The 12,443-nt window shown below is 37.6% G+C and overlaps 1 protein-coding gene across 1 annotated transcript in view; it reads right to left on the bottom strand.

The window, feature by feature from the left end:
* The window catches only part of TOMM70A (translocase of outer mitochondrial membrane 70 homolog A (S. cerevisiae)), a gene marked incomplete at its 5' end in the record, with an annotated part of 33,903 nt that overhangs the window by 5,901 nt on the left and 15,559 nt on the right, over positions 1-12,443 (bottom strand). Inside the window, 4 exons of the mRNA XM_014535595.1 lie at positions 2,268-2,384; positions 4,919-5,026; positions 6,067-6,201; positions 8,949-9,156. Coding sequence (XP_014391081.1) covers positions 2,268-2,384; positions 4,919-5,026; positions 6,067-6,201; positions 8,949-9,156 — 568 coding nt within the window. The remainder of the gene's footprint in view (positions 1-2,267; positions 2,385-4,918; positions 5,027-6,066; positions 6,202-8,948; positions 9,157-12,443) is intronic.

Here is a 12,443-nt window from a genome sequence, read left to right as displayed (position 1 = left end):
ATCACAAGATGGCCGCCACAAGATGGTCAGCAGGGGAGGGCAGTTGGGGGTGACCGGGCCGGCAGAGGAGGGCAGTTGGGGGTGACTGGGCTGGCAGGGGAGGGCAGTTGGGGGCGATCAGGCCAGCAAGGGAGCAGGTAGGTGTCAATCAGGCTGGCAGGGGAGTGGTTAGGGGGTGATCAGCTGGCAGGCTGAAGCGGTTAGGGGACAATCAGGCAGGTTGGCAGGCGGGGGGGTGGGAGCCAGCAGTCCTGGATTGTGAGAGGGATGTCTGACTGCTGGTTTAGGCCCGAACTCATGATTAAACCGTCAGTTGGACATCCCTCAAGGGATGAGGATGCAGGCTCGGCTGAGGGACACCCCGCCCCCAGTGCATGATTTTCATGCACTGGGCCTCTAGTCTATAATAATAAAAAGGTAATATGCTAATTAGACCGGACGTTCTTCTGGATGAAACTGGGGCTGGTAAGGAAGCCCGGGTCCCAGGTGCCAGAGGGAAGCCAGTGCCGGCAGCCAGGGGAAGGAAAGCCTACTCTTGCACGAATTCGTGCATCAGGCTTCTAGTACATATATAAAATTACATATAACTATGTATATAGTGAAGCAAAAATAAGAAAACTAAAGGATAGACATTTTAGCACAGACTGTGATGATACTAGTGCTAATAAAGCTAGCTCACGTAAGCCAAAACCTATTTTGAAGGTAGCACAGTGACAAGACAATGCAATTAAGAAAGCTCTGTGAGAGCTGTTCCTAATATAGGTTTTTTTAAAAAGCTATTCAGTGGCCTTTGTTCTTTTAGCTGATTATAGAAATCTGCATCAAAAAGGCTTTTTAAAACTTCATTTCATTGATGCTGATGGTATTGTCCCTTCTGCTTTGTTCCTAGTAAAAGGCATAAACCCAAGTGCACCTATTCAATACAAAGGTTACACAATTATAATGTGCATTTTCTTATTTTAAACTCTATACATTCTATAAAATTTTATATAGTACACTAGAGGCCCAGTGCATGAAATTCATGCACAGGTAGGGTCCCTAAGCCTGGCGGGCGATCAGGTCCGATCAGGTTCCTCACCTCCTGGCCTCCTCCTTCCCTCGCTCCCTCAGCCTGCCACTGCAGCTGGTCACCTACCATGTTCTACGCTCCCTCCCCGCCCCCCCCCGCTAGTGGTCAGCGCACATCATAGCGAGCAATAGAACTCCTGGTTGAACTCCCAAGGGGACAATTTACATATTAGCTTTTTATTACATAGGATGCTTTCACAATGAATATAGAGCAGGTGGTCAGCAACTATTGTTTCCTTTTTTTTTATTATCACCACCCTGCTAGCAACTGTAAGGACAAAGACTGAAGAGATAAGATTACTTCTAAATGAGATTAAAGAACTTGTGTTTACTTCATGCCCCAGAGAGTTATTAGAGAATTTCAATTTCTGATAATACATGGATATGTAGAACTATTAAAGAATAGATGCAACACAAATCAGTCTACTCACATTCCCTTACAATAAATCCTCAAAAAAAGTTTCACCCCATGGAACTTTTTTCTTTAACTTAACTGAAGATTGCATGAAGGAACTTTAAAAGAAAAACAAGCAACCTTAAGAATGGTTTGGAGGTAGAAATCACCACAGATGGTCATTTTTAAATGTTTTCTATTTCTGAGATGTGTGGGTGGATGTGACAACATTTCTTTGGAATAAAAAAAAAGAAATCATATAGAGTATTGAGATAGATGATTTATGCAGATACCAAAAGCAACTTTTTAAAATTAATAAGTTTTCAAAGATTTCAATTATACAGTGGAAATAATTCAAATTTAAATCATACTTCCCCCAAAGCTTCAATCCTAAGCCAAGAATTTTAGACAAACCAAAGAGGAGTTAAAATGAAGGGTTACAGCCTATCTAATCATTTAAAAGGATAATGATCAAATAGAAACAGAAGGCTTCCATAGACATTTTCTCTTCCAATTGAATATAGTAAATTTTCCCAAGTTAATTTGATAAATCCAATCCAGATAAAAACATAAGGGAGATGTCCTGCTTACACTTCCCCACATTATGAGTTTAGGGTCATGGTTTTCAAATTGTGTCACATAGGAGCCCCTCTTGAAGGGGTTCAGGACCACCCTGGGGGCCCCAGAGAATCACAGAAGAAACAAAGCATTGTTTTCTGATTTCTCTACTGGGATTCAGCACACAAGTACAGATCTTTTTAAAAAAAGGACTGGCAAATAAAAAAGTATGAAAAATCACATTTACCTGGGCATATAGTGCATAGCCTTCAGCACACCTGGGAAATTTCTTTATGACCTCTTCAAACCCTTTCATAGCTGCTTGGATTTGTGAAGAATTGTTTCCTGTATATGCCTGGCGATACTGTTTAAAAAATCAAAACAGGCCTGTTAAATCAAGAATTCAAAACTCATGGAACGTTAACATAGTATAAAAGTTACACAAAATTACATAAATATTTCCAGAAAGACAGGTGTTATGCTAACATAATTTGCTGCATCTAAAAGGGTAACAAGGAAGCCCTGGTTGGTGTTGTTCAGTGGTTAGAGCATAGGTCCGTGCAAGAAGGGGTGATGGGTTCAATTCCCAGTCAAGAGCAATACCTGGATTGCAGGTGCAATCCCCAGCCCTGGTCAGGGCATGTATGGAAGGCAACTAATTGATATGTCTCTCTCACATCAATGTCTCCCCCCACCCCCGCCCCCCCTTAAAAAGCAATGGGAAAAATGTCCTTGGGTGAGACTTATCAAAAATAAATAAATAATAAACACAAGGGTTCCAAGAAAACGGCTCAGCAGCAGGGTATCTAATCTAAAGGCTATGTACAGCTAGGACTTTGCTGACATACAGAGTCCAGGATGTTCACGAGAAGGGGGCATTCTAATGTGTCAGAACTTAACTTTGCATATATATGAGGGAGTTTTAAACCTAATTTATTATTACTTTACGACAAATGTTATGTTACTTTATCTAATATCATTTTTCACCTATAATATACAGGACAGACCGCAATTATGATGATGGTCCCATAAGATTATAACGGAGCTGAAAAATTCCTACTGCCGAGTGACTTAGCCACCCCAACATCATGATGCAATGCATTACTCACGCATTTGTGACAATGCTGGTGTAAACAAACCTACTGTGCTACTAGTCACATAAAAGTATAGCACATACAATTATGTACAGCACATAATACTTGATACTGATAATAAACGACTATGTTACTGATTTATATATTTAAAAGACTAAACACTTTATCATTATCTTTGAGTACAGTCTTTCTACTTACAAAAAGTTTGCTGTCAAAAGTATATATGCTGTATTATGCAGGCTGCAGCCTCATATACCTCATATTTACTGCATCTCTTAACTGCATAATTTTCTGGTGCTTGATTCAACACCATGTTGTTTTATTCAGTAACCTGCTGTACCGGTTTGCAGCCTAGGAGGAATGGGCTATACTAGTGGTCGGCAAACTGCGGCTCGTGAGCCACATGCGACTCTTCGGCCCCTTGAGTGTGGCTCTTCCTAAACCTTAGGAGTACCCTAATTAAGTTAATAACAATGTACCTACCTATATAGTTTAAGTTTAAAAAATTTGGCTCTCAAAAGAAATTTCAATCGTTGTACTGTTGATATTTGGCTCTGTTGACTAATGAGTTTGCTGACCACTGGGCTATACCATATAGCCTAGGTGTTTAGTAGGCTATGCCACTTAGGTTTGTGTAAATGTACTGTGATATTCGCACAATAACAAAATCACTTAAAGACACATTCCTCAGAATGTATCCTTATTGTTAAGCAGCGCATAACTGTAAATGTGTTTGTGATCTAATTTCTTTCTTTAAAAGGAAAATTATTTTAGGACTCAAACTATAGAGTGTGGACGAAAAGGAGCCACACACTAAACCTGGCAAGCTCAGGGGAGACCTGTGTGAGACCTAAAGTATCCACATAGGATGGTCTGAAATTAAAACTTTCTAATTAAAAGCAGTTCATGGTGGGTAGTCATATCCAAAGATGGTATTTTTCCCTAACAAAGGTTAATCTTCACCTTAACTGAGCTTGTCTGTTTTCTCTGCATCTAGAATAGCATGCTGACAAACATGCCTTTGCAATAACGAAGTAATTTCCTTTTTTCTGGATCCCTCAAGCATCATGTTAATTGTTGACTCTTAACTACCCTGTAGCCAGCTATGTAAAAGATGTGTCTATCGTTTTACTTTTCATCCAATCCCAGAGGTTTCCCCATTTTGTTTTCTCCAGCCTCCTTCATCTATCATCAATGAATTCCATGTAACCCACATGTCTCCTCTTTCGATGGTAATGTACAAGGAAGGTGCAAAACCGCCATTTTCCAAAGCATTTTCTCAATCCGTTGAGATTTTGCTTCCTGGCAATTGTCAGTTTGGCTCAAATAAACTCATAAAAATTCTTACAGGTTTGGACATTTCCTATGGTTCACAAGAGCTATTGAAGTACCTCATTTCACTATAAATTGAATTATTTTACTTGATTTTCAGCATTTCTGATTACTAATAGCTTTACAAAGGCGAGATGAAATTGCAGTTAATGTGGTGTCATGATTGCAGTTATTAGTTCCTCAAAATGCTTTTGTTCTCTGTACTAGTTTATGGTGGAGGAACAGGAAGAACAGTGCTATACAGGGGAGCATGAAAATCAGGGATAAACATCTATCAAGATGAACTCAAATAATACAACCAGAGAAATACAGAAGCAGTATCTCAATTAATATATGTATACATTTCTTTCTCTAAGCTAACTTGTTTTCCCCCTATGGGTATCCTTTGGGGGGAAAAAGAAAAAGATGATTTTATAGACAATGAGGGAAATAAAAATGATGTGTAGGAATATAAAAAGAAAGCAGAACCTACCAATGCAAAGCATTTCTGCGCTTGTGCCAGAGCAGACTCAGGTCTTAATCTAATACATTCATCAAAATCTGCCACTGCTTCTTCAACTTGATCAAGCAGTATTTTCAGCTAAGAAAAAACAAAACAAAACACACATAACTAAACACAACTCAAAATAATAAGTGCACCCACCCCCAGTTAAGAGACATACTGTCTCTTATCAAAGCTCAGTATAATGCTAATAGCATATAGTAATTATGCAATATAGGAATTACTTTCTAAAACAATAAACTAGAAAGTCTTGTAATTTTAAAGGAAAGCTTCTACAACTTAAAACTAGTGTCCAATTTCTTAAAAAGCACTATAAATCCACCATTTTTGCACTGCAATTTTGACCACTCTTAAGCAAGAAACCTTTTCTTCTAGAAAGATAGACATTTCTGTACTTTCACATTTCAAAGCAAATCAGATCATCCAATAATTGCCTTTCAAATTAACCTTAAGATACTACCAGTAAGGATCAAAATGTCAGGAATTTTAAGAATGTCAACACTTCTTCAAACCCTTCAGACAGAAATATTAGGTACAATTCTCCATTAGAAAGAACTTCAGCATTTCTGTTATTATATGGATAGTCCATACTTCCTACCATAATGCATTCCACCAAGTCCTGTTAAACAAGCAGATTAAAAAGCCATGCTTTCCCCAGATGAGGCTAAAACTGGGAACTGTTTACTTCACTATATATATATTTTTTACTAAAAACCAAATATGCAGGTTGTAAATCTCCAATAAGATTTTTTTTTTGGTATTGTTTGGATAGTCCAGGCTAACTACTTCTTGACAGCAAGAAGCCCACAAAAACCATTGTGTTGCTTCTGGCATTAATTCAAAATGCTCATTAAATATTTTAATGTTCTACTCATTGAAAACCTATGAATCGGAAACACCTGAAAAACAAACTTGACCTGGCAAGCCAATATCTGTAGCCTTCCTTTTCTTCCTTTTAATAAGTAAATACTGATATTATAAGGACAAATGTTCAAGAGACTGTGATAATTTGTTCAGAACTATCAGAATTGATATAAGAAAACTTTAAGACATTCTCAAATATGGGTATCAAATTCCTCAATCCAAGGTCAGAACTCCTGGTAAGAAAATAGATTTACCTGTCCTCGGTGATGATAAACATCTGCATTCTGAGGATCAATGTCAGCAGCCATGTTAAAATCCTGAGTGGATAACAAAGGCTGCTGCTGTTGCATGTACATGCTGCCTCTTTTGATGAGAGCATTTGCTCGAAGCTACATGCCACAAGTGAGAAAAGGGTCATCATTACTACTTTTTATTCCAATGTAGTTTAAAAGCAAACAAACAAACAAACAGTTGCAGATATAATTCACATACCACAAAGCTCACTCATTTAAAGTCAGTTGTTTTTAGTATATTCAGAGTTGTGCAACTATCACCACTTTCTAACTCCAGAATCTCATCATCATCCCCAAAAGAAACTTTATACATATTAGCAGTTACTTCTCATTTCCTCTCTAATCCATCAATCTACTTTCTATTTCTATGAATTTGTATATTCTGGACATTTCATTAAAATGGAATAGTCTTTTGTGTCTGGCTTCTTTCACTTAGTATAATGTTTTCAATGTTCATCTGTGTTATAGCATGTTATCAGTACTTCATTCTTTTTTATGGCTGAATATTATTCTACTAGAGGCCCAATGCACGAAATTCATGCAAGAGTAGGCCTTCCTTCCCCCGGCTTCCCTCTGGCACCCGGGACCCGGGCTTCTCTCGCAGCCCCGGCTTCATATGGAACGTCGTCTGGAAGGACATCTGGTCTAATTAGCATATTATGCTTTTATTACTATAGATTGTATACCACTTTTCTTTATCAGCTCATCCCTTGATGGACATTTGAGCTGCTTCCACTTTTTGGCTATCATGAATAATGCTGCTATGAACATTCATGTACAAGTTTTTGTGTTGCCATATATATTCATTTCTCTTGGGTATATGTCTAGGAGAGGAATTGCTGGGTCATACTGTAACTCTGTTAAACTTATCAATAAACTCCCAAACTAATTTCCAAAAGGATTATTATTATTTTACATTCCTGCCAGCAATGTATGACAGTTTCAATTTCTCTACAACCCTAATCAATACTTTTCACTGTCTACTTTCTGAGTATAGTCATCCTCGTGGGTGTGAAGTGAAATTTCATTGTGATTTGGATTTGAATTTCCCTAAGAGTTAATGATGCTGAGCATCTTTTCCTGTCCATATTGGCCATTTTAATATACTAGAGGCCCTATGCACGAAATTTGTGCAAGGGCCTTGGCCCTGGCGGGCCCCCACCCACTGCAGCTTTGTCCAGAAGGAAGGACATCCGGTCTAACTAGCATATTATGCTTTTATTATTATAGATTCTTTAGAGAAAATGTCTATTCAGAGCCTTTACCTGTCTTTAAATTGAATTGTTTTAGTAAGAAGAGTTCTTCATAATTCAGAATACAAGCCCCTTATCAGATATAGAATTTTTATTTTCTCACATTCTGTGCAATGTGTTTTCTCTTTTTTGATGGCATCCTTTCAATCAAAAAAGTTTAAAATTTTGATGAAGTCTTTTCTTTATTGCTGTTACTTGTGTTTTTGGTATCATATCTAAGGAATCACTACATAATCCAAGGTAAGATGTCCTCCTATTTTTTTTTCTTAGAGTTTTATAGTTTTAGCTCTTACATTTAGGTCTTTGATTCATTTGAGTTAATTTTTGTACATGGCATATGATAGACATCAATACTACTTGCCATTCAAACAAAAAGTCATGATCATAATAAAGCAAGATACAGAGATCCCCAAAACTCTTTCAAGACAAAACTACATATGTCTTCCTGAATGAAATGAACAAGAATGCTCCCACATTTTAACAAGAACACCTAACAACATATTTGTAATCAGTAGGAAAATCATTAGGAAATAAAATTAAAAATATTACTTAGGGTATCTTCAATTTTAAAATTTCATTTTAAAAGAAACTGAACAAATACTGCTATAATTACTTTTGTTTACAAAAAGTTTAGATATTTATTGACAAATACTTAAGTCTTTATAACAATTTTTATAAACGAATGATTTCTTTGTAGGTGGAAAAAGCCAGAGTTTACTTAATTTCATGAGGAAACAGGTCAGAGTGAACAAATTGGTAAGGAAGAGAGTTAGCTGGTGGCTAAGTTCTGTCATGTTATACTTAGTAGAGAGCTCTCAAAATTCAACAGACACCCCAATCTTAATTATGAAAATAACTACATACACATAAGAACACTTGGAAAATGAAAAGCTATTCCAATGACACACTGAAAAACTTCTGGTATATTTCAGTACCTATATCATATTTTTAGAATCTGTATTTTTCTTCATGTTAAAGATAAAAAATTACTGGCATCATAATAAAATCTTTCAGAATATATTATTAAATGTGTTTATTTTTATTAAACGCACTTTAAACCTTGTACTATCTGTAGCATATTACGTGCAGCATTACCTACACCATTACCCTGACCAAATATAGTCCATTACATAGGCCAGTGATGGCGAACCTATGACACACGTGTCAGAGGTGACACGCAAACTCATTTTTTTGGTTGATTTTTCTTTGTTAAATGGCATTTAAATATATAAAATAAATATCAAAATATAAATCTTTGTTTTACTATGGTTGCAAATATCAAAAAATTTCTATATGTGACATGGCACCAGAGTTAAGTTAGGGTTTTTCATAATGCTGACACGCCGAGCTCAAAAGGTTCGCCATCACTGACATAGGCAGTGCTACAAACAAGAGGTGAAGCTACCAAATGCTATAGAAAAAAATGTGTTTCCATTACACCAACTCAATCTTCATTAGGTGTAGTTCCTTCCAAAGCAAAAGTAGCCTTCTGGAGAATGACAACTGAAATGCCAAAATTTTGGCAAAACATCAAAAGCCTCATTTTTACTAATTTTTGCACATGCACAAAAGCACATTTTAGAAACGTACCTTCACATTAGCTTCTTTCAAACTGATGACCTTGTCTAAATCTGGTTTAGCTGCGTTGGCATTGCCAATAAGCAGGTAGAAGGTAGCTCGTAGTAATAATGCTTCTGCCATGTATTTGCCTTGAGCATCTATTTCTTTTGAGCATTCACTTATGATTTTGTCATAGTTTTCTTCTTCCATGTATTGTTTGGCTTTTAAATATCCAGAACTGAAAATAAAAATGAACATAGGAAATCATTTAGGAAGAGAAGATGAAATGCTAAAACTTGCCACATTTAGTACACCTGAGTTAAGAAAATGTCCATTTCTCCTTAACGAGCTAGTCGGCCAGTGTGGGACAGCAGCAGGGCAGGAGGTAATGGGAATCTTGATATAGACTGAGATTTTCTTGATGCCTTGAATTTTTAAAAAGGAATCAGCAGTCAGTGGCAGAAACCTGCGGTTACTGCCCAAGCTTCAACATTTAAACACGTGAAATGAAAAGGGCAAGTCTTATTCACTTTCTTATCTGTGGCACATTGATGGCATGCAACAGTTATGACTAACATAAAGGAACACGTGAAATGAAAAGGGCAAGTCTTATTCACTTTCTTATCTGTGGCACATTGATGGCATGCAACAGTTATGACTAACAGAAAGGATAGCAGTGGTGGCAGGAGCCTCTCCTGCCTTCGTGGCCAAACGGTGGAACGAGTCACTATGACATGCACTGACCACCAGGGGGCAGACACTCAATGCAGGAGCTGCCCCCTGGTGGTCAGTGCACTCCCACAGGGAGAGCGCCGCTCAGCCAGAAGCCAGGCTCTCGGCTGGCAAGCATAGCAGTGGTGGCAGGAGCCTCTCCCGCCTCCGTGACAGTTGGATATCCCTTGAGGGCTCCCAGACTGAGACAGGGCGCAGGCCAAGCTGAACCCCCCCCACTCCCCAGCCCCCCGAGTGCACGAATTTCGTGCACCAGGCCTCTAGTAGGAAATAAGTCAGCTCAGGGCCACAGAAGCCCAGGGAAAAGGTGTGACCAAAGCTGTGCTTTGTAAAGATGAGCAAGGGAGCAAGACTAAAAGCAGAGAAATATCTGCAAGGCTCTCATCCAGAAGTTGTGTTGTTTTACTTGTAAGAACAGACCTAGAAAGAATAGGTGGAAATATCAAAGAAGCAAATTTAAAGGTAGATTCTCCCATAAAAAAAACTTTAAAGACATCCTTCCCTACTTCTTAAAATTCAGTGACCACAATATCATTATTCATCTAAGATGATGACTATTATCGAGGGCACTTACAGGAGAGATTTCTTGGAACTGAAAAGGAATTTATAATAGATGAGCCTATAAGGGGTATTATAAACAAAGTATTGTAAATGAAAGTGCATTTCCTCACTTGTTATATATTTTGAATAGAGAAAACTGGCAAATGACTTAAGAGTTGTTGGTCAAGCCTGGATGGTGTGGCTCAGTGGTTGAGCGTTGACCTATAAACGAGGAGATCATGGTTTGATTCACAGTCAGGGAACATGCCTGGGTTGTGGGTTTGAACCCCAGTGTTGGGCATGCAGAGCACAGCCAATCAATGATTCTCTCTCATCACTGATGTTTCTATCTCTCTCCCTCTCCTTTCCTCTCTGAAATCAATAAAAAAATATATTTTTAAAAAGTTGTTGGTCAAAATCTTACGAATTCTATGCTAATAACCTTTCCTACAGTCACATTCTAAAACCCCCTTATACTCTAGTTTTGTTCCTCAGGTCACCAGGCTAAGAAAACATAATTATTAAATCAGTATGGAAATAATAATGGTTCCTACTTATTGAGAACCTAAGTGCATGCTCACAAATATAACCTTTAAACCTCACAATAACCCTCAAAGGTAAGTATTATCAGCCCCAGTTAAAAAATGATGAAGCTAAGGTCAGAGTAAAATGGAATTCAAAAACTTAGGCCCAATTCCAGCTAGTTTTCTGGTGAGAGGTAGCTATGTCCTGCCACCTCAATGTAACTTTTAGAATAATGGTATTAACATCATTGTAGTTTTTCTGGGACAATGACCTTTTTCCTAACCAGAAGAGGAAATTATTGGCATCATTTTAAACATTTACTTCCCAACAACAATCTTCTGAAAAGGCTGAGTATCAACTAACTAAAATTTGAACATCTTAGTACCATTATGCATAGTATCTTCCTCCTTAAAAGGTGGCCAACAATGCTGGAAAAATTGGGAGATAGAAATGAAAAACGATCTCTTTCCTGGACCCAGAGAGAATTATGCTAAGTGAAATAAGCCAGTCAGAGAAAGATAGTGCCATATGATTTCACTTACATATGGCATCTAATGAATAAAATAAACTAACAAAGAAAACCGAAACAGACTCATAAAATACAGACAACAGGCTGACAATGTTAGAAGGGAAGGAGGCTAGGGGGCCAGGTGAAAAAGGTAAAGGGATTAAGCAAAAAACACTAAATTCATAGACACAGACATCTGCGTGCTTATTACCAGGGGGAAAGAGGAGTCGAAAGGGGTGTAGGGGGGATAAATGGTGATGGAAGGAGACTTGACTTGGGTGGTGAACACACAATACAATATACAGATGATGTATTATAGAATTGTACACCAGAAGTCTACATAATTTTATTAACCAGTAACCCCAATGAATTAAAATAAAATAAAAAGCTGGTTAAGAGACTCTTAAAAAAAGAACAAAGAGATTAACCAGTAACCCCAATGAATTAAAATAAAATAAAATAAAAAGCTGGTTAAGAGACTCTTACAAAAAGAACAAAGAACAATCTGTTTCCTTAAACATTCTAATCTGTTATAGATGCAAAACTATGCTTTGCTATAAAAATATTTCCTTTTCTTCCAAATTCATTTAGAAATGTTATTTTGGTAACAATATTGTACCTTTTCCTGGAGAGGACAGCTAGCCTTAACATCAAAACACAAGTACTGATAAAGACAAAAGGACAAGCAGGCTAGATGGCTTATGTACTAGACTGATCTCCAGTTGTAAACATGGCATCCTATACTGTTCTCCATAAGAGCAAACACAAGAAGCCTAGAGAATGGCATTTTCCCAGGCAAGCAGAAAAAACCTTGAAGAAAGTCATTTTTGGGTACTCCTAAGCATCTCAGTTTATAAATTATAAACTTCCCAGCACTAAAACATTTGGATATTCAACTACATAGTAATTTTCAAGTTAGTGTCCCTATTTGAATACAGTTGATCACCTCACTCACTGGGAATTCTCTTGAGAATATCACCAGGACCCTAAAAGCAGGGCAAACTCCTGCCAGTAAAACCTTAAACCACCAGCGAAATAACTCTCAGGATGTAATAGACACATGTGAGAAGAGAAGTATTTTTATTATAACAATGCTATCAGGATATTTACATTTTTTTTAGATGAGTCAGAGCCCCATTTATGCATGTAAAAAACAAAAACAAGCCCTAGCTGATTTGGCTCAGAGGATAGAGTGTCGACCTGTGGACTGAAGGGTCCCA

Source organism: Myotis brandtii, unplaced genomic scaffold, assembly GCF_000412655.1.
Source record: "Myotis brandtii unplaced genomic scaffold, ASM41265v1 scaffold1464, whole genome shotgun sequence".
Classification (NCBI taxonomy): domain Eukaryota; kingdom Metazoa; phylum Chordata; class Mammalia; order Chiroptera; family Vespertilionidae; genus Myotis; species Myotis brandtii.
This window is presented reverse-complemented; position numbering and strand designations above follow the sequence as displayed.